This window comes from Hylobates moloch, unplaced genomic scaffold (assembly GCF_009828535.3).
Source record: "Hylobates moloch isolate HMO894 unplaced genomic scaffold, HMol_V3 SCAFFOLD_3, whole genome shotgun sequence".
NCBI classification, from domain to species: Eukaryota; Metazoa; Chordata; class Mammalia; order Primates; family Hylobatidae; genus Hylobates; species Hylobates moloch.
This window is the reverse complement of record NW_026652278.1, coordinates 146812505-146836122: the sequence shown is the minus strand read 5'-3', so window position 1 is coordinate 146836122 and position 23618 is coordinate 146812505. Positions and strand designations below refer to the sequence as shown.

The following is a 23618-nucleotide window of genomic DNA, read 5'->3' as shown; positions in this document are numbered from 1 at the left end:
TGGAATTTCCTGTTAGGAATTTTTAAAAGTAAGGTTTTACTTCTAGCATCTAGAACAAAACAAGAGAAGAGCTTATGTATTATCATGAATAATATTTGTTTCTTCCTCAATAATTTATTTATTTCCTGTTGGGTTCAGCTCTGAAATGTGAGATTGTTATGTGGCAAGTTAAGAAGATGATTCAAGCCATACAAACGAGAAGTATGCTTTATTCTTAGTGCCAATGTCTAAAAGAAAGCAAAGTAATTTAAATCAGTAAAAACTTTTAATTCTAAAGAAGCAGGCAGAACTTGAAATCTCTTCATTAGCTCTCTTACTAATGGTAGTTACGTTTAAAAAAATAGGTATCAGGGACGGTCCCTGCTGTATCCCCAGTGCCTACAATGATGCCTGGCTCATCCTGTATGCCTGATGAATATCATGTATTATCTAACATAATCTTTATAACAATCCTGTTCATGAAGATTATGGGACATAATGTGTGTTATTCATGCGTATAAACTCTGTAAGTGAACATTATTTTCTCTGTCTTAGAAGTGATGAGAAAGGTTTTTTAACTTGGTCAGTTTACAAAGAAAGTAAGGCAGAGAACAAGATTTGAAGACAGGTCTTTCTTTTTCAAATGTCTCTGCCCTTGGCCAAGCTGCAAAAATGCCTTAAGTAGGTGATTTTGATTTCTGTTAACTGGCCATGAAAAGTATCATGTTAACTCTATATTGAATTAATCTATTTGAAGGCAATTTTTATAATCCTCATGTGTCTTTACTCTTACAGATACAAAGGATAATGTTTCCTTGTATAAGCCATACTTTGAATTATCTCACACTTAATAATTCAACTCAGTTTCCACAGTGAAGTGACAGGTTCACTGACTATTAAACTTCTCCTATTCACAGGTCCTACACCCCATCCTCCATTCTTTGAGCACCCTATCCTCCCTCCATTCTCTGCTCATTCTTTGAGAAGACAGTGTGGCAGTCCTCCCAGAACAACTATCTCTGTTTCTGGGCAGATCCAGAGCTATTTCTGGCTGGAAAACACCCACATAATGAATGCACCATACCTGCTCCCAGGACTGGGCTTACAAGACCCTACAGAGGTGGCCTTTCAGTTGGATTATAATTCAGGTCCTAGGCACAGTGCTTGTTCCCTGGTGAGTTTGCTGGTAAAACAATCATTGCCCTGGTCCACCCCTACCTTGTAGACATCCAGCTCTCCACACTGCTGGTCGAAGCGAGTGTAGAGTGCATTGAGCATGGTGATGACCTGCAGCGGTGAGCACTGGGAGCAGATGGCAGTGAACCCAACGATGTCTGAGAAGAGCATGGTGACATTACTGAACTTCTTGGCTTGCACAACTTGCCCTTGCCACAGCTGCTGAGCAACCTCACAGGGAAATATGGAGCACAGAAGATCTACTGTCTTTTTCTTCTCCTCCTCCAGGGCTTGGTGGGCTTGCTCAAGGGTGGCCTTCAGCTTCCCCAGCCTCTTCTTCAGGCCATCTTGAGCTCGGGCTTGTTCCCCTATTAAGACCACATCCCTCAGTGCATTGTGAATTGGGATGTCTGAGAGGTAGAGCCCTCGTCCTGTAAAATCTTCTAATCTGTCCACACAGGGTGACCCCAAAAACAAGATTGCACTGGATTCAACAATGTAGATCATTTGGCCTTTGAGGTCCATAACCTATGAAGGAAAGGATAACCAATTGTGGTTTATTCAAGTTTCCAACATCTTTCTGAGACAAAAGAAGGGGAAGTAGATACAGTAATAATCCCTTTGTGTTTAAACCTGCTGAAAAGGAACAATTTGCTTTCTTATAGTTCCAATTTTCTATGAGTTCTAAAATGCATGTGGACGTTTGAAGAGTATCTTAGAGTATACTCTACACAGAAATCAAGATTTACAATGAAAAATGCAAAACGCTCTTGCTTCAAGGCTGATGCTTCTGCTACTATATTCTTGTTAATAGTCTCACTTGATTAATCTGAAGTTCTATTTTTTGTATAATATGGTACTCATGAAAATGTGTCCTTCCTTTCTTCCTTCTTCCCTCCCTCCCTTTTACTTTTTTCTTTGTTCTATTTTTTTGGCTTCCTTCTCTTTTAGCATGTTTCTCTTCTCTTCCCCACTTCTCCCATAAGTACTTGCTCCATCTGGCAGGTATGGAAGTGAAAAAGTCTCTAAAGGTAAGATTTTTATCCTAATTTTTTTTCTGTCGTGAGAGAGATGGGGCTTCAAGTGATCATCCTGGACCACAAGAAGGTTTACTTCCATATGTGTGGACAAAGATGTGCATGTGTGTTCTTGCGGCAAAAAGCCAAAAGCAACCCAAATATCCTTCAATTGGGTACTGGTTAAATAAAGTAGAGCTTGGGAGACCCAGGCGGGCAGATCACCTGAGGACAGGAGTTCAAGACCAGCCTGGCCAATATGGCGAAACTTCGTCTGTACTAAAAAACACAAAAATTAGCCGGGTGTGGTGGTGCATGCCTATAATCCCAGCTACTCAGCATGCTGAGGCACAGAGAATTGCTTGAACCCCGGAGTTGGAGGTTAGAGTGAGCTGAGAACACGACACTGCACTCCAGCCTGGGCAACAGAGCAAGACGCCGTCTAAATAAATAAAAGTAGAGCACAACCATATAATGGGATACCACTAAGACTCCAAGAAAGCCAAATAGACCTATATCTAATGACATGGGAGGATGCACAAAATATATTGTTTTGTGATAAAAGAAGTTATAAAATAGCATTTTTTTGTTTTAAACAAAAATATATAAAAGTAGTTTTTTCATTTTTTTGCTACAATAAACACCTTTCAATATTACTCATTTTTTAAACATCTCAATATATTTTATTATTTTTTAGATAGAAAAACAATAATAAAGCTGTTTTCCTTTTGGGGAACAAATGGTGCTTCTGCTAAACTTATACATGTGTGAAACCTCTCTCTTAGCTTTGCTTGTATTATCAACTATGAGTTAGCAAACTTTCTTCCCTGAGACTAAATAATTACCAAAGTTCTCTACCATGAGATGACAGAATATGTTTTAACCTCCACATTTGCTAACAATTAATTAAATAAATTATTTGTTTTTTTCATGTCTATTAAATGTTGATTACAAGTCCATTTAGTTGCCTCCTACAAGAAACAAGTGACTTTTGTTTGTTGTAAAACAATACCTCTTATTATTCAACCTAAGTCAGCTATTTGGCAATTGAAAAACATATTTTTATATAAACCTTTATCAAATTTCATTATAAAACATTCCATAAAGATACTAAAAGGCAGACTGCATTCAATAAATATTTTTGGAGTAATTAATCAAGTAAGCAAACAAATGCAGAAAGAATTTTGTGTTAAGTTTACTACAGCTTTACAATTCTTTTACCATTGTTTTAAATATGTTTTATCAAAACATTTGAAGTGATGCATATATTTTTACCCTTTTGTTTCTTGCTCTTAAATGTGAAATAGCTTTCATATTCAAGATAATATTATGTTTTCCTTACCCTCGAAGATTTCTTCACAGAGTTGTCCCATCTCCTCACTCGTACAACAAACTGCATATTCAACATAGTCATGATCCCGCTAAATGTCTGGTTGATTTTTGGAGTCAGAATTTCAAAGTATTCTTCAAAATTAGGCTTTCCTTGAAAGTCTCTCCTGTTCATCAGCCTTCTGATGCCATTGCCAAATTGCAGAATTGTCATATCTTTGTCAAACATGAAATGGAATGGAAATGTCTTGCAGAAGAGCGATGTGGGAATCACCAGCGAGGACTGGGGTTTGCTGGGGGACAGGGATGGCTTGGTGCTTTTCACGTGAACGGAGTACAACAAATAGGGCTGATTCACAAACTCGCTGCAATCATTATGGAAGCATGGAGGCATTAACGACACTTCCACTTCCGTTTCATATAATACGCGAGCAGCTGCCTTTATGATGCCGGGAAGAATCAAGGAGGTGGTTTTCTTAGGGAAGAAGTAGTAAACATGTAGAAAATCATCCTCCTTATCCAGGCATAGAATGGAGGCGTCCTCAAGCCTGCCCCTTTTTCCTGCTTCTTGGCAATGGCTGCTCTGTTTCAGAAGGGTACTGAAGCTGTTTAAAAAATCTTTAAGGGTGCCTCCAACCACCCCAAGGATGTTTTCATCTTCCTCGTAACATATTTTAAAAAGTTCTTCACCAAGAGATTCTTTGATAACCTCCACTGGAACTCCTGAAATCACATAACACACGTTCTGCCATATCAAATATGCCACCTTGGTAAAGCTGTGCCATTATTCCTATTTTCAACTTGTGTTATTTGCTGATTTAGCTCCCTTTATATCTGCTAATAACATTTCCAACCAAAATAACAGCTCCAACCCCTATATCCAAATTATCTACCTAGGTTAGCTTCTACAATTCTAGTAACTGAAGAAAAATCCCAAACTAGTTCATTAAAAAAGAATGACCAGTTGAGTATAATACACAACTTTTTATCTCCCTGAAACCTAACTATAAAAGAACAATTTGAATTCCAGTATTAAGTACATTTTGGCAAAAGTCCTCTAATCTTTCTGTTAACAACAAAAGCAATCCATCCTCGTGAAGAGGATCTTCCTCTATGAGGGTTTCCAGCAGCAAAAGGGTCAGACACGGAAGTTAATTTAAAATTACTGGCATGAAACTCAGTTTTGTCTAGAAATGATTACAAAGCATTTTTTTTCCTGAATAAAATAGCATTCTTGTTGTTTAGTGTTAGCTGAATGAATATCTGCCTGAAATATATAATTTACTTTCTATAGCATTTTCATGAGTGCTATAAGGTTAGAAATAAGCCTCTGTATGTCTGTGTCTTTTTACAATGTTAGGCTTTTATTAATATTTTTTTAAATCATAAAAGCCATGAGTTACATGAACTTTTTAAGGAGGCAATTTTTTTTTTCTTCTTTGAGACAGAGTCTCGCTCTGTCGCCCAGGCTGGAATGCAGTGGTGCGATCTCTGCTCACTGCAAGCTCCGTCTCCCAGGTTCAGGTGATTCTCATAACTCAGCCTCCAGAGCAGCTGGGACTACAGGCGCACACGGCCATGCCTGACTAGTATTTGTATTTTTAGTAGAGACGGGTTTTTGCCATGTTGGCCAGGCTGGTCTTGAACTCCTGACCTCAGGTGATCTGCCCACCTTGGCCTCCTAAAATGCTGGGATTACAGGATCGAACCACCGTGACTTGCCAAGAGGCAGTTTTTTTTAGTACTTTCTGTTTACTTGTTTCTTAGAGCTACAAGCACACAGGCTCAAGTCACTCCACAAGTCAGTATTGTAAATGATACATAATAGTATGCTTAATTAATATAGAAAATATAAATGTTATAGGTTAAATATTTTGTAACAAAGTAACATTTGACATCAAAAGGAAAAAGAGATAGGAGAAAGAATTAACAAATGAGGGTGGGTATGGTGAAGAAGACAAAAGGAGTCTTGGTTTGGGTCAGGCCGTCTGTTGGTCTTATAAGAAAGACTCTTTGAGGTGGCAGAGGCTTTGGTGGCATATGTCTAGTTTTTTATCACGAGTGAATGTAAGAAGGTGTCAGTTAGGACAACTGTTTTGAGTTGTTGAAGGTTTAATTTTTTATAGTTACAGAGTCCTCTGGTGAGACCTGATAGTGGAAAAGTGTGTTTGTGTTTTCATCTGGTTGTATGTAGTTTTCATTTTTTAAATTTTGTTTATTAAATAAAACGTTATTTTTATTGGCAAAATACCCTACAAAATACAAAATGGAGTCTTTTTTAAAGATGAAGTTAGTTATGTCAAGGGTGCTCTGTATGATCTTCCCTTTCTATAATCTCCTTTAATCTTTAAACTCTGAGTACCACATTTTTTCTTATCTGTAACATGGGAAAAAGAATAGTGCCCTCTTCATAGCACTGTTGTGGGGCTTATGTTCAGAATAGGGCCTTGCTCCTAGGAGGGGCTCAATATACATTAGTCATTATTATTATTATTATTATCATTATCAATATCTTATACTTTTAGAAAGATGCAACCTTGTGGTTCACGTACTGAAACTTTGGAAAGGACAGCAATACAGTCACACATCAATTTTTTCTCTCAAACTAATGATTAATGTGAGAACACTGTTAACTTTTTTTCCCATGACTGTTCCTAACCTTTAAAAGCGTTCTTTATTTTACCTTGTTGAGTAGAATTTTTCATGCATAAATGAGGAACACTTAGTTAGGTTCAAGATCAAAACCTGTGAATGTCTGTGAGTCAGCTTCCCATCTAGCCTTATCTACTCCTCAGCAAGTAAACATAAACAGAGAAAATGCTTTAGGTCAAACAAAAAATATAGTATCAAAAAGAGTTACTCTTTACATTAACAGAATACCTAATATTGAACACTTCATACTGGGAGTCACCAACAAATAAATATGAATATTTTTGGAGAAAATGTGAGTTCTACAGGTATACGACATACTTTCTAATTACATAAACAATTCTATTACCTGCTGCAACTGCTTGCTCTGCAATTATTTTTTCAAAGTCTTCTCTTTCCAAAGATTTCCTGGAAATATTTCAATATTTTAAGTTATAAACTTATAAATACATGCTAAAAGTTCAGATTATAATATAAAGAAATAATGATAGAAAATAGTTTAAATTAGCCCAGGTATGGTGGCTCACGCCTGTAATCCCAGCACTTTGGGAGGCCGAGGTGGGTGGATCACAAGGTCAGGAGTTCAAGACCAGCCTGGCCAACATGGTGAAATCCCATCTCTGCTAAAAATACAAAAATTAGCTGGGCATGGTGGCATGTGCCTATAATCCCAGCTACTTGGGAGGCTGAGGCAGAAGAATTACTTGAACCAGGACCCAGGGGGCAGAGGTAGCAGTGAGCCGAGATTGGCCACCACTGCACTCTAGCCTGGGCAACAGAGTGAGACTGTCTCAAAAAAAAAAAAAAAAAAAAAAGAACGAAAGAAAATAGTTTAAATTCCCTTTTCTGTAGAAGCAAATCTTGACTATCAATTTTATGAGAAAGGAGCAACGACATGTACCATCCCGAACAATGTTGGAAAACCCCAAAATATACATGACATAGAATGTTTTGTTATTCTTCATAAGAAATATTTACCTTTAGTGAGCTTTACATAGACTAATACAGACAGTCTCAGACTTAGCATTTTTTTTTTTACCTTTATATTGGTTCAAAAGCTGTAAGCATTCAGTGGAAACTGTACTTCAAAGTCTGAATTTTGATTTTCTCCCATGCTACAGGTATGGAGTACAATGCTCTCATGTGATGCTGGGTAGTGGCAGTGAGCCACAGCTCTCATGTGGACATGAAATTGTGAGGGTAAACAACCGGTACTCTACAGTGCACTGTGTTGCGAGATGATTTTGCCCAATTGTATGCTACTTTAAGTTGCTGAGCACATGTAAGGTAGGCAAGGCTAAGCTATTCAGTAGGTTAAGCGTGCTAAATGCATTTTCGACTTAGGGTGTTTTCAAGTTATGATGGGTTTATCTGGACGTAACTCCACTGTAAGTCAAGGAGCCTCTGTACTCAAGAGAACCTTCCCTGGCTAGCAACCTCAAACATGAAATGACCAAGAAGAGGATGGTAATTCTGATAACCAAGAAAAACCTACATACGGATAGAATTCACTTTTAAGTAATATTATATATTTTCCTAAAGCAAATATATAGAATCTTTTGCTTCTTAGTTTAAGGCTCTATTTATCTCTCAGATATCATTATATTAAACTTTAATCCTTGATTTTGTATAAAAAATTAGTAATGAAAGAAACCTATTCTTCATTCAATTACTGCACTTGTTTTACAGCATAGAAATTGAGACCATAATAGCATGCTTTTTTACTGATAAAATTTTTTTGCCGTTTTAACTGCACAACTTGTTGATTCATGTTTGCCTAATTGTTTGTGATGATTTCTGATAGTGATGAGTGATTATGACAAAATTTGCCACGTGAGCAAAGCTAGTTTGTCCAAACAGCACATAGTGCAATTCAAACTACAGTTCCTACCCTCACCTTCAAAAAATACAAGTGGGTGTAAGCATTGCACATGCACCAGCAAACACATGTGTGCCTCATACAAATACACACACACACACACACCAGCATGACTTCATACATCTAGTGATGTGATCAAAAGATCCCAGAAAAAGAAACTAAGCAAGAACTCTCTGAGCAACCAATCCTGAGGGACATGATGGCTGTACTAACACTCATTCACTGAAAAAAAAAGAGGAGGGGGGCAGCTCTAGTCCTTCTTTCAAGGGCAGTTTATTGGTTGATATATTGGATTTTTGTCTGTCAATTCATAGAAGAGAATAAGCAGCACAAAAAAGAGTTAAAATTCAGCAGTTGGCAAACTGACAGCAATAAAATCAGCAGTGACTTAGCAACAAGCAAGTGAAGTAAAAAATCTTTAAGCAAGAGGATACCCCAAAACTAAAAAAAGCACAGAGGAGCCACTTAACACATCAGCAGGCAGCCTTATGAGCAAAAATCTTGTTTCAACAACTGAATAGTTCTCATCAAGACAATTTAAAAGTATAATCAGATTTCTTCTTTTATATTTAAGGAAATCAGGGAAGTGGTAAACAGAAATTTCAAAATTTCAAAAAAAATTATTGTTGACTTAAGTTTATTTTAAGAGATATACTGCTGGAAACACATCATAACTGACTATTGCAAGAAGCTGTAGGAACAATTCAGAACACAAAGCCCTGAGAATAAATTTTGAGTAAACTGGCTGCCAAGGACTTAAGCAGACAGACACAGTAGCACAGTGAGAGACTTGAGGCTATCTTATCAGCTTGACTGGGAATTAAGGTCAGAGGTGTTCTGGAATGCTTTTCATATTACTCGTGTAAACAAAGCTTCTGTCAGACACACAGATTCACACTCTCTACTTCTGGACCTGTCCATGACCCTTTCTTGGCTTGGTCCTGCTGCCTGCAGTCTGGGACCAGCTAGTCAGCAAGGAAAATCAGGCACATGTGATCCACAGAGCAGATGATCACTCATGAGTAGGAGACAGATGAATGAATTGTTAAAACATTCCTGACAATAGTACTGGTTTGTAAAACTTCAATGTTCAGTTCTGCAGATTTCAACACCAGTATTTATTCTATTATTTATAAATTAAATAATCCTTGAAATTTCAGGGAATCAAAAACGGGGCCTATTAATTTTTTTTTTTTTTTTTTTTTTTGAGACAGAGTCTCGCTCTGTCGCCCAGGCTAGAGTGCAGTGACACAATCTCGGCTCACTGCAACCTCTGTCTCCCGGGTTCAGGCCGTTCTCCTGCCTCAGTCTCCCGAGTAGCTGGGATTATAGGCATCTGCCACCACGCCTGGCTAATTTTTGTGTTTTTAGCAGAGACGGGGTTTTGCCATGTTGGCCAGTCTGGTCTTGAACTCCTGACTGCGGGTGATCTGTCCACCTTGACCTCCCAAAGGGCTGGGATTATAGGGATGAGCCACCGTGCCTGGCCCCTATTACATTTTCTGTCAGCAGTAAATGTGCTAAATTGTATTTGATTAACTAAATCAGATTTTAAAAATGTAACTTTAGAGACAAGGGGCAGTGGCGCATGCCTGTAATTCTAGCAGTTTTGGAGGCCAACGCAGGTGAATGCTTGAGCTCATGAGTTTGAGACCAGCCTGAGCAACACGGTGAAACCCCGTCTCTACAAAACAAAACAAAACAAAACAAAAATTAGCTGAGCATGATGGCATATGCCTGTAGTCCCAGCTACTCGAGAGGTTGATGTGGGAAAATGGCTTGAGCCAGGGAGGCAGAAGTTGTAGTGAGCCAAGATTGCACCACTGCACTCCAGCCTGGGCAACAGAGCAAGATCCTGTCTCAAAAAAATAAAAATAAATTTACAAAAAGTAACTTCAGGCCCATGCCCATAATCTCCGCTTTTTGGGAGGCTGAGGCAGAAGGATGGCCTGAGCCCAGGAGTTCTGGGCGCAGTGAGCTATGATCACACCACTGCATTCAGCCTGGATGACAGAGTGAGATCCTGTTTCTAAAAAAAAAATAAAAATAAAAAAATAAAAAGTAACTTTATATTAAGCCTCTTCAGAAGTGCTTTAAAGGAAAATTTCAAAGAATACTAGAAAAAAAGTGTAAACAAAGCTGATGTTCTGCAGTGCAAGCAAACTAGTTAGGAGACTACAGAAACATTTCCCTAAGGATGAATAAACAGCTGCTACCCCTGGAACCCGGAGTCCCCCTCCTCTTAAGCCCTTGATCCTTCTACCTCCTCCTGATGCAGACGCTAAAGTGTTAACATGTTGTTGAGGTGTGTGTTGGGGATGGGGTACCTGCTGGGACCTGGCTCAAAACTTTGGCAGCATCCTTCAGGCAAGAAGTCTTGATCGTTTGGGATCCATGACTTACCTGTTGTTAAATATTTTAGAAGTTACTGATTAGTACGAAAGAATTGGCCTTGCAGGAGCTTGTTAAAGCAGCAGTTTATAACCACACGTTTAAAATAATGGGCTTTGAAAAACCCAGGCTGGAACCCCAGCTCTGTCTTTTCCTCAAACAGCTATAAAATTCTAAACACTTCATATAAACCTGAGTTTAATCATTTATAAAATGTGATAAATAGATGCACTTACTATGAAATTAGTATCAGCTAAAGCGCTAAGTCCAGTTTCTGACGTACCACAATGATTCAATAAAGGGGTGACACATGCAGTAAATGCTGGCCATTAGTAGCAGTACTAGTCATTGTAATAAGAAGTTCACACAACTAAAGTGGTTTGACTTACCTGCTTTCTTTTATTTTGTGCTTTGCCAATGTTCTCTGAAATGCAAGGTTCAGCCGTTCAAACTGAAAGTTCAAAAGAAATGCTTTAAACATTCCTTTAAATAATAATTTGTTTGAAATTACATATTTAAAAATGCATCCTGAAGATTTATTTTAGAGAAGCAAACACATTATACAATTGCTTGAATGATAAATGTTGTGAATTTTCACTTTGGAAACTGGAAGTGATTTTCTGTGTGTTTTTCAAACTGGAGAAGAAGCAACGTGCTGAGACTAATCTGAGATTGGATATGTGTTGTGGCCCACAGGTTTAGCCTTTGGTGGTGGTCTCACTGACAGCCACAGAATAGTTGAGCTGAGCGTGAATCCAAACAGAAGATTTCAGTTTGGTAGTGTTAGGTCTTCTGCAATATAGGATTCCATGGGCATCGCTTCCTCTGAGTCAGGAAATCCCTCAATGGGCAGCCAATACTTCAATCTCAGCATGGACCAAGCCAAGCAAATTTCTGTTCCTTTCACAAACTCCACACCCAGCTGCCCCAGTGACTCTCTGCCCTTAACTATACATTCATATCATCTTCTTGTCTAGCAAACTCTGGAGTTATCTCTGTCTCTTCCTTTTTTGATCTCTTAAATGTAATCTGTCACCAAAGTTAGTTGATCATTTATTTGAAATGAGCCTTGGGTTTACCTTGGCTTATACTGATTTCCTTTCTTTGAACCAATAATCCTCATCAAATACTTATGGTTTTATTTTCTTTTATTGATTTCTGAGAATTTCATGAGTTTTCTTATTTTGCAAGACATTTGTATGTAAGCTTTTATATTTAATAAATACATGTTGAGTAGCTATTAATTTATCTTAACAGCTGATTGTCTCTAATAAATAAGTGGAAAGTAGAGCATTGATAAGCAGTATTGTCCATTTTTATGCATTCCATGTAAAAATCATATGTATCTACGTATGTACCTCTCTCTTGCTATATATGTGTGTATATATATAGATATGTATATAAAACTATATATTATATATATAGAACCATTGATTCTTTCTATATTTTCCCCAGAGGAAAGTGAAAAATTTTTTGCTGTTCCAAGTTAAGAAATTCCTTTTTCCTTAAGAACTATTTATATCTCTTGTAGAGTTTCCACCAGTCAAGTGAGGCACTGGAGTAAACCGAAATAGAGCAAGGTTCTGTTTTAATGACATGAGTTATGAAAAGGGCTTTTAGTTTTAAATATACACATACAAAGCTTAGAAAGAAAATTTAAAAATGTATTGAAAGAAAACACAATTGCTGAAAAAAATTAAAGAGAATTTAAATTTACAATGTGGAACAATTTTTCAGTCTGTTCAGGTATAGAGAGAAAGAATACTATCTGCCACAGGATGAAAGAAAAGCTGGTGGAAGACACACCCAGAGGGCAGATTTTGACTCGGGCCTGGTGAGCTATGTAAAGCCAAAGGGCAGCTGAGAAACATGTTCAAAAAAGAAACTATGGGCATATTTCCTAGACATCTTTCTCATCAAGGAAAAAGGAAGGTAACATTAAATTAGTGACACTGTACATGAAGTAAATCAGCCAGGGTGCTTGAAATGTTTAAATATCTCAAGAACCATCTACTTGGTACAGTAGAGAGTTACTCCAGTAACAGAGTATTAATGTGGATACAAATCCATGAAATCATGAGTGGCTATGAATTATTTGTTCCTGCAAAATATATTCATATGAAAAAAGAAGTCTTTAATAAAATAAGGGTTGCTGCCTTTGTGCTTGAGCTCTCAGTTTTTCTTCATAGCATTTGCTCACCAACTTTGTAAATTTTTCATAATCTGTCTCTTCCATTACAACAGAAGCTCCAAAAGGGCAGAGAGTGTCTGTTTTGCTTACCCTTCTATCCAAAACCTACAATGGTACCTATCCATAGGAGATGTTCAATACATATTTATTGAATGAATGAATGAATGAATGAATGATGTCCACCTGCCAGCTACTCAAAGTCTTGAAGGCTTAATCTATAAAATTTTATCTGTGAAGTGATAAAGCCAAATATAGAGGCGTTACTCTCTTAGCTTGTTTACAAACAAATTTAGGTTGTTTCCAATGTAAACTATTTCAATTATATTTGTTTATATACATATTAATTGCTTCTCGGACCAGGAACTTCTTTTTTTTTTTTTGGATATAGAGTTTTGCTCTGTCGTCCAGGCAGGAGTGCAGTGGTGATCACAGTTCACTACAGCCAAGAACTCCTGAGCTCCAGTGATCCTCTTGCCTCAGCCTCCCAAGTAGCTGGGACTACAGGTATGAGCCACCATGCTCGCCCTGACCAGGAACATTTTATGGGCAAGGGAGAAAGAAAACCCAACCAATTCTGCTACTGAAGAATGCTTTCTTCTTCCTCTTCAATGCTACTGGAGACACTCTACTCATTATGTCTCTGATTAAGCCATTGGGTATACTCTTTTACCCTTTCAGTCAAGATCCTTATTTCTCTTTCATTTCCTTCCTACTGCCACCAGAAATGTCTTTTTCTGGTCTTTTCCTCCTAACGTATACACTATCATTGTAAGAGGGGAGGAGAAATGGTCTCTTCCAATTGCTAAGGTTGGTGGAGCAAATGTATTTTTGGCTTTCCATTTTGAATCAAAATTTACTTTCCTAAAGCAAAAAGGAATAAAGTCCATGCAAAGCATTAGTAGCATACTTGACCAATATTATGAGTGAATAGGCTTTTATGGAAATTTACATTCATCTTATACCATTGCTCCTCTGGAAAATTTTTGTAAATTCAAAACAAAACCCATAAGAGACAGAGCTCACATGTTTTCCAGGCAGATTATTTATTGGTAGAGGCTGCTAGTGCATTGAATTTCCTACCTTGGTGCTGTACTTCCTGTGGTATATCCTGACCCTGAGATGATATGAGTCCACAATAAAATTATAAGCAGGATTCAACTATAAGTGAGATCTGTCACACACACAGCCAAACCTCAGGGCCTCATGACATAAAATCAACCACTTCAGGACTGCTCCATACCCCGACAATTCTATATATTAATTTTTGGTTTCAGATTTTAGAACTAAATCCAATATTGCCTTCCAAATTCATTCCTTACAGTTCAATATATGTAAATACTGTGTAGCAGTCTTTTGTAGATCTTTTAGTTGTCTATCACTAAAATGCCCTACTATTTGGGAAAGACTTTATTTTGAATTTTGGAGGAACACATCCTCTTATTTGTACAATCACTGGAACCTGAAGTATTGTAGATTGTGGACTTTCTGATTCACAGAGGGGACACTTGTTCCCCAGTTCAAATAGTTTGTAATGCTCTCAAGTCTGTTTCTCTTCACTAAACAATTATCTTTTGGCTTCATAAAGAATAAATCTGATTAAATTGTTAAAACAAGTACTTTTGCCACAAATATACCATATATGAATACTTCAGGAATAACTGCTATTTGATGCAACATTGCGGTCAACAATGTGAATTTTAATGAAAATATCATTGGTGTGGTTTACGGATAAGTCACTATTTTTATTGGCTTTTAAATTTTTCTATAGTGTTTAATGTTTTTCTAGACCAAGGATATTTTAATTCATAAGATAAATTGTAATACTGTTTCTTTATTTCTTCTTTCAACCTAATATTCTAGAACACATCTACAGATCTCATGATTCTCTTCAAATCCTCCTACTCTTACTAGGTACTTGATTTTGGATCTTATCATTTATGTAAGCATATCCAATTCAATTGATTCAATTCAGTAAGTGGTTTCTGATTTGCTGTGACTGTGGCTCCATTAAAAGCTCCTTCAAGACAGTATGCCTGAAGGAGCTTACAGAATTATTGGGAAACAATACCCATGGAAAAAGAGCAAACAATATTATATTATATTATGAAGAGCAATGGATTATGAATGAAATGCAGAGAGTTTTCCATTTCTCCAGTTATCTTTTGCTTTAAGCAAGAGATCTAAATTTATGTGCCTCCATTTCTTAAAATAGAAATGATAAGTTTGCATTAGATGATCAAGAAGACTTTTTAAAGCTCTAGTATTCCATTACTTGGGAACCTCCTCTCACATGTTACATTTGCTAAGGATAATACATTTTTATACTTGCCCGTTCACTAATAAAAATATAACCAGGAAGTTAATTCTGATTCTCTAAAACAAAAATTGTGATGTCAAATGCTATTTTAAGTATCTTCTTCTGGATTATTAATACAACGGAAACTAAATAGTAGTCTAAGAATTAAATCTATAAACTTAACAAATAATCAGTAAAAAAAATAACAAGTATTTATCAAAGATAAGTAGATGTTTGAAGTCATCTAGATTGACTACTACACAGCTCAAATGTATTCAACACTGGAACATTTACTGCCATGAGGATAATGTCTCAGTTGGAGAGGAGTTTTAGTCACTAACGCCAAACATACCTCTTCCATCTCCTATAGTCTTGCCCTCTCTGTTGCATGACACTGTGGTCAAATCTTAATGCTTATTCTTATAAACTCATGAACAAACAACATAGACTACTAAATTTTTTATATATAATTTTAACCTGGTATTGCATCCTAGTCTTTCAGTACATTTTCCTAGGAAAAAGGGAAGCGAAGTTTACAGCAGCCTGTATGGCTCTTCAGGATCAGGAGAAGGCACATCACCCAGAAACTTCTCCCTCAGCAAGAAAAGAGAGGAATGGAACATGCACATCCACAGAAAATGTTTGAAAGGTTCTCAAAATCTCTAGCTGAGCCAGCTGGTGAATGTCTTTTCCTGTCAAAACCAGTCTAAAAAGAAGCAAAGAGATGACTGCATACTCAAGTGTGCAGGCACCAAAGCAAAGCTACAAGGAACAGGAAAAATCAGGGAAATACGACACAACCAAATAAATAAATAAATAAATAAATAAACAAACAAACAAACAGATAAGTAAATTTACAGTAACCAGCTCTAAAGAAATGAAGAACAATGAATTCCCTGACAAAAAATTCAATATAATGAAATTTAGTGAGTTATAAGAAAACACAGACAACTAAATAAAATAGCAAGACTATGCATGAGCAAAATGTAAATATCAACAAAGAGATAACCACAAAAATAGAGCCAAGCAAAAATTCTGGAATGAAAGAATAACTGAACTGAAAAACTCAATGGAAAGGATTAATAGCAGACTTAAGCCGAAGAATCAGCAAATTCAGGGGAGGTCATTTGAAGTTATTCAGTCAGAAGGGCAAAAAGAAAAATGAATGAAAAAGAGTGAAGGAAGCCTGTGGAACTTTTGAGGGCACCATCAAGTGAACCAGATTTTTTTTTTTTTTTTTTTTTTTGAGACGGAGTCTTGCTCTGTCACACAGGCTGGAGGTGAACCATAATGTTTTTTAAAAAAGAGTCCAATATGTGTATGGCTTCCATTGTAGAAATTCAAAATTTACCAAACAAAATAATAAAGCCAACATAGTAAGGACAGGATTCAGGGAAAACACCGAAGCTATCTTAGCTTCCTCATCATCACCATCTGTTCATTTCTGTTCGTTTCACTCTGTCCTTGGAAATGAGAGCACCGATTGTTTCCCAGACTGTGCCACAAACCAGCTCCTTGAGGAGGGCTATATCTCTTAACCTAGCCAATGCTGGCTGTCTAGCAACTAGCGTGGCGTAAGAATAATTAAACATTTCCATTTCAAAGGTTATCTGCCAAAGTACTATTGTGTTAGTATTATATCTGAAGTAAACTCCCTCAACTTTCTGCTAAGTCTAATTTATCCATCTTTCAAAATTCAATTTATTCTTCCTCAGTCATTCCAGCCTGGATTGTTTACAGCAGGAATTAATTGCTCTATCCTTTGAAAGCTGTGTAATTTTGGTCAAGTCACTGAACTTCCCTAGCACTTCCTGGGAGTGAAACAAGATTATCTGTGAAATTCCTTTCAGTTCTGAAAATCAGCCAGTCTGTGGTTCTTTGGTGCTTTGCACACAGCAGAGGGTTGGTATTGAGTCAATTAAAAATTATCAATGTATTATGTTAGCTGGTGTCTGATTAAGTCAATCTCCAGCGAAATTCATAGGTTAAGCAAATCTATATAAAACTATGAAGACTGACAGAGGGAGGAAGACATCATGAAGACCTTCAACTGCTCTTCTATTTATTTGGGTCTGTGTTCTCTTCCCAGAAGTTTCCTTAAAGGTGGATTGACAGAAGGTGCTCTAGATCTCAACATGACACTATACTATGCAGCTTGCAGGGCTATATGAAGAAGTGTGAGAGCCACAGGTGTAGGCAATCACAGGCTCATGACTCCGACCCAAGGGAGAAGGTCAAGACTGGTTTGAGCAGAACTTCAGAATCAGAGCAAGCAGCCAAGCGAGATTTTCACAACTATGAAAATTGGCAGGGGATGTATGATGCTCTTTAAAATTAGGAGAGAAAACCCCAGCAGAAAATAAGTTATTCTTTGAAGAATTTAATTTTAAGATAGTAGCTAACAACTACTGACAGCTTATGGTATGGCAAGAGCTATGGATAGTTTCACTTAAAACTCATTAAAACTCTAGAAGGTGGGTACTATTATCATTTCCATTTCAGGGATAAGGAAGCTGAGGTAAAGAGGCATTAAGCCTGTTGCCCAAAATCATAAGGATTGTCAGACTGCAGTGTTCTTTTGAAAAGAGTTCAAGATCATAAATATTTTAAGATAAAACACAACCTAAGAACACAATTGCTTTAAAAGAATATTTTTATGTGTTTCAAGAAAATATTCTACATTTATTGTAGCCCTGAAAGTGAGAAAGGAAGTGTTTAAATTCTCCTTAGAAAAACATTCTTCTACAATTTCAAAGTATTACAATTTCAAAATCTGAAAAGCAAGTACTCACCTCTGGGAAAATCAGTTTGCAAATACTCTCTGCCAAAGTGTGAAGATAGACTCGGCTCCGACTGGTTTTTCTTTGAGGAAGACTTTCTTGTATGTTCTTCTCAGGAATGTCTTGACAGATGGGCACGGTTGCTTTGCAGCTCTCTGAGCTTCCTGCTGCCTCCTCTGCAGACTCGTTAGGAACTTGACCTGGTGCCAGTAAGGAGAAAGGACACTCTCCTGTGATCTTGAGATCCTTGAGCTTCGTGCAGAACATGGTGTTGGTGTCTCTTACCCTGCTGCGATCTCCTCCTGATGAGCTGTAGTTCTTATATGAGACTGACAAACAGAAGCCACTATCAATTCAAGGACACTGGTAACTGGGATGTCTATGGGCAGCAAAAAGTCAGAACAGAAAGAGGAGTGACTTTATGCACTGATGAAAACAGAAAAAGACAGGTGAGAAAAAGCAATAGTCATGTCATTTTCAAGTTAAAAAAAATTCTGCTGGAAATGCCACTTATAAAATGAGCAGGACATTTGGCAAAGATCTTTACTTAATATGTATGAATTTCACTATATTAGCAAAATACTTGCTGTTACTATTTTAACTTTTAAAATAAAAGATATTTTTCCAAAATGTTCTTAGCATCAACTACTGATTTCCATTTTTTATACTCATCTGGTCCAGTTTGATTTCACATGAGTGGAACACCACGGTTTTATGACAAAAGCCACATCTAAGTCTATGTTTTATTAATGCTTATACTACTACATTCTCATTACGCTCTCCTTTCTGAAAAGTCAGAACAGTAAAAACCAATGGCTTCCAAAATTACCTAAGAGAAAACAATATGTATAATGATCCCCAAGTACATGTTTTCAGATTTGAAACACCAACTTACAAAAAAAAAAAAGTTCAATGAAAAAAAAGTTCAATGAAGATGATTATGGCAGAAGAGAAATTTTATCACTTTAAATAGTAAAGCAATTTAAAAATATTATCATCAAAATGGAAAAACATCAGAACTCCTGATCCCCAAGAACATACGATGGGATTTGCAGGGGTCTCTGGATCCAAATCTAGTCAGCACTGTGGTGAGGCAAAGACTACCCCACTTCCCACTGAAATCATAAGCATCGCCATTCCAGCGTATTTTCCCCTGTAGTTTTGTTTTTGTTGATGTTTTGGTTGTAAATTCTCTCACAATTCACAACCCATTTATCATTAGCTGTTTGTTACTGGAACTGTCAAGTTGTGAATTCAGTTCATCAACAATACTAATTATCTTGATTAACTGGGTCTACCAGCTATTTCCTACTCTTGGGGAAGAAAAACAGAGTGGAAAAGAGCTCATATTTGCTAATCCCCACATGTACTAAGTACTATGTGCCTGACACAGTGCTGGGAACTCTATGTTTACAATTAATCCTCACAGCAACCACGTAACATAGGTATTATTATCCCCAATGGTTAAGAAGCTCAAAAGTTTAGGTAGTTTTCTCTCATTTGAAATGCTAGAGAATGACTGAACTAGGGTTCAAATGCAGATTCAGCTGACTCCGAAGCCAACGTGTTTTCTATAACTCCAAACTAATATTACTAAATTAGAGCAGTTTCCACATAATTGGGCTTTGTTTATCAACTAAAAATAGATTTGTATCTTGAAAATATGGTTTACAAATTTATATTAAAATTCAGTGAGGAACATAATTTCCTGCTCATTGGGTGGTGGTATCTGAAACATCCAAGATACAGCCTTATATTTGAATCTTTAGAGTTGGGGTTCAATTAGTTTCTTTTTTTTATTTTCTATGCTCCTCAATGTCCTTAATATGTTCCCAGTATGTAAAAGCAACAGCCTGTAAATTGTCACACCTAAGTCATCTAATAAGTTTAGAACAATGAACAACTCATTTTCTGAACTGGGACAAACAAGGAAGCTAAATTCAGTATCTGATCTCCATGGGATGTCATGGGACATTAGGTATAGAGGAAGATTATGGATGCTGGCAGGCCAGAAGAAGCTGCCGGGGCTCTGTTACCTGAAGTTATAACCAAAATCTATGCTCATATATAATTTATGAATCTTCAAGAAGGGACAAAAGAAAATCCTATGCATTTATGAGTAGAAAATTTGTTCTGCCAGAATAGAATGGAAGCGGTCTACCTCGAAAGACTACTGAAGTGGTCCAAAGGTAATATGGCTATAGGGGGAATGATTACTTAGATTCTACAAAACCTAAATATCTAATAATTTTACCCACATTTGTTTTGGGACTTAATGTAATAAATATTTGTTTCTTAGTCTTTACTACATCTCAACATAATTCTATTGTTGTTTAATAACTTCTCTTCCGATTTAAGCTTCAAATCAGTGATCAACTTTAAGCTTTAAAAGTGCTTTAACCTTTTCTGTAAAGGGCATGAGAACAGATACTGTCAGCTTTGCAGGTTACATGGTCTTTATTGCAACTATTCAACCCTACCATTGCAGTGTGAAGCCAGCCAGAGATGATATACAAATGAATGGGCACAGATGTGTTCCAATACAACCTTGTTTGTAAAAGCAGACTGTGAACATAGCCAGCAGTTTGCTGACCCCTGGTTGTAGAAAGCTGAGTATATTAACTAAAGCATTTTAATTAAAATATAATTTTGACTATAGGAGCAAAGTTATTTCCTCATCTCCTCTAGTCACTCCTCTCCAAAAATAACAGCCTATGCAGGTCCAGTTTTGGCTGGGGTCGGGGAGCTTGGAGAGTTTTTTTCATTATTATTTGTAGAGAAAAGGTCTCACTATGTTGCCCAGGCTGGTCTCTAACTCCTGGGCTCAAGCAATCCTCCTGCCCTGGCTTCACAAAGTGCTGGAATTACAGGCATGAGCCGCTGTACCTGGCTGGGATCCAGTTTTTGAACAACTTCAAAGTAATCAAAGAGAGTGTAATAGATAATACTAAATAACTATTTATACAAAAAATAGTACCATTATTTTATATTAATTTTCAGGGAAAAGAGCTGTATTAACTGAATGCCACTATTTCAGTTATATCAAAATCTAACTACAATAACTAGCAGAAAAGGGTACACAAAAACAAAAGGGAGACAACAAGAAATGGAAGATTATAGGTTAGGTCTGAGGATGGCATAGAATTATTACCAAAACAAATTATTCTAGTATATATTAGAATTTTAGTATTGGACTTAGAAGTTCGCCATAATATAGTTTATAATAGATCTTTCCATTAAACTTAACTCTCTCATTCACATTGGATTTCAATGCTGGTACCCAAGCCCAATATTTTAATTCTTATCTTCCTACTGAATCCAGCTGCAGCAGAATACAATTGACCAGTCAACCTTCCTTGAAATAATTTCTTTTCCTGTACTGCACAGTACTATAATTTCCAGGAAGTGTGCCGAACAGTGTTTTTTATTAAAGCAAAAACAGCCAACAGGAAGCAAGTTGTGCTTACTTTAAGATAGTTAAGTGTTTGGTCTCATTAAATTACATATGTATAAACAAACTAATTAGCATTCTTCATCTACTCAACTGATGAAATTACACTATGAAGCAGATGCACGCAGTGTTGATACCTTGGAAACCTGTTTGTCTTGCTTTTGCCTGCCAGGAATATTCCGTATTCCTGGCAGGCAAAAGATTGTTCCTCAACTAAACTAGTGATGATTTTTATGGGTAACGTTAGCAGTAACTTCAGAAATGGTTTGGTCAGTTGGTGAATTCAGTACATAGTTGGTTGTAGAAATGGTAGTAACATGGTAAGGGAAAAACAAATAAATTAAAATAATAAATTTGGCGACAGGCCTTGGCAAGAAGTGGAATAATATGTTCTCAGAAACTTGAAGAGGTACTTCTCATTCCAAAAGTTGATAATTAAACAGCCTCCAAATAAACTTAATGCTCGCTCTCTTTTTACTAGTGAGTGATTAACTTTGCCGTGGTGAGAATACTGACCCAGCTACTGGCCTAGTATTAATAACAGGGACAGAATATTGTGCAAGTAAGGCAACCCTCAATCATTTAAACTCTAGAATTTAAAATTTAATTAAGTGTGAACTTTTTTTTTTTTTTTTGAGACAGAGTCTCACTCTGTCGCCCAGGCTGGAGTGCAGTGGCATGATCCTGGATCACTGAAAGCTCCGCCTCCTGGGTTCAAGCAATTCTCCTGCCTCAGCCTCCCAAGTAGCTGGGATTACAGGTGGCAGCCACCATGCCCGGCTAATCTTTGTGTTTTTAGTAGGGATGGGGTTTTGCCATGCTGGCCAGGCTGGTCACGAACTCCTGACCGGAGTCAGATGAGTTCAGGTGATCCACCTGTCTCAGTCTCCCAAAGCGTTGGGATTACAGATGTGAGCCACCATGCCCATCCTAGAATTTAATTAAGCATGAACATCTTGTTTACTACATGTAACAAGATCATGTAGACATGTAACAATATCATGTAAGGAAAACACCCCTTATCACACTCTCTGGCACTGATATACTTTTCTCCAAAAGCAGGTCTTAAGGAGCAGATGAAAAGTTAGAAGAAGACACTTTTCAAAAGATGGCATACATGTGACCAACAATCATAGGAAAAGGAGCTCAACATCACTGCTCATTAGAGAAATGCAAATCAAAACCACAATGAGATACCATCTAACACCAGTCAGAATGGCTATTATTAAAAAGTCAAAAAATAACAGATGCTGAGAAGGTTGTGGAGAAAAAGGAATGCTTTTTAATTTACACTCTTCATGGGAGTATAAATTACTTCAGCCATTGTGGAAGAGAGTGTGGCAATTCCTCAAAGACCTAAAGACAGAAATACCATTTGACCCAGCAATCCTACTACTGGGTATATACGCAAAAGAATATAAATCATTCTATTATAAAGACACATGCACACATATGTTTGTTGGAACACTATTCACAATAGTAAAACATGGAATCAATCTAATTGCCCATCAATGATAAACTGGATAAAGAAAATGTCATACATACACACCATGGAATAATATGCAGTCATAAAAAAGAATGAGATCATGTCCTTTGCAGGAAGATGGATGGAGCTGGAGGCCATTATCCTGAGCAAACTAACCCAGGAATAGAAAACCAAACACCGCATGTTCTCACTTATAAGTGGGAGCTAAATAATGAGAACACATGGACACATAGAGGGGAACAACACTCACTGGGGCCTTTTGGAGCATAAAGGGTGAAAGGAGGGAGAGGATCAATAAAAGTAACTAATGGGTACTGGGCTTAAAACCTGGCTGATGAAATAATCTGTGCAACAAACTCCCATGACACAAGTTTACTTATGTAACAAACTGCACTTGTACCCCTAAACTTAAAATAAAACTTAAAATAAAGAAATAATAAAAAAAAATCGAAAAAAGAGGGAAGAGGCAAGCCTAAAAATTATGTATCCATCACAAAAGCAATTAGCTGTATCAAATGTCTACCATCAGACCTGGTACCTGGACATGCCAATATCTGTGATTAAAAAGATATGAGCTTTTTAAGATTAAACTTAAAAGTGCAGATTTTTAAGAGTAGCCAAAAGGAGGAGAAAACTTAAAAGCAAATTGCCTTAGTAAGGATAAAGTTTGTATACTTCAGTACAAATTGTAACAACTATTTTCATAAATAAGGAAAAAGGCTTAATTTTCAGGTAGACTGAAACTTAGAAAATTTTCCTTTCTCAAAAATTGAAAAATATTACATAAAATCCCATAAACCAGTCTTTTAAAATAGGTTTCTTTTCACTGTGTAGTAGGAAATGTTTATGGAACTTTCCCTCTGATATATCAGGAAAGCAGGACAAAGTAGTAGAAAAATTGGTGAGCATGTCCAATTCTCTCCGCCACAAAGTTAAAAAGTTAAAAAGAGACAAAGAAATCTCAGACTCCTTCATCCCATCATTCCTCTCTAGCA

The 23618-nt window shown here is 36.9% G+C and overlaps 1 protein-coding gene across 1 annotated transcript in view; it reads right to left on the bottom strand.

Moving 5' to 3' along the window:
- The window catches only part of GUCY1A1 (guanylate cyclase 1 soluble subunit alpha 1), a 70353-nt gene that overhangs the window by 22335 nt on the left and 24400 nt on the right, over positions 1 to 23618 (bottom strand). The window contains exons 3-7 of the mRNA XM_032148576.2: positions 17699 to 18065; positions 10809 to 10870; positions 6499 to 6557; positions 3514 to 4223; positions 1198 to 1683 (exon numbers count right to left, since the gene is read on the bottom strand). Coding sequence (XP_032004467.1) covers positions 1198 to 1683; positions 3514 to 4223; positions 6499 to 6557; positions 10809 to 10870; positions 17699 to 17953 — 1572 coding nt within the window. The 5' untranslated portion in view covers positions 17954 to 18065. The remainder of the gene's footprint in view (positions 1 to 1197; positions 1684 to 3513; positions 4224 to 6498; positions 6558 to 10808; positions 10871 to 17698; positions 18066 to 23618) is intronic.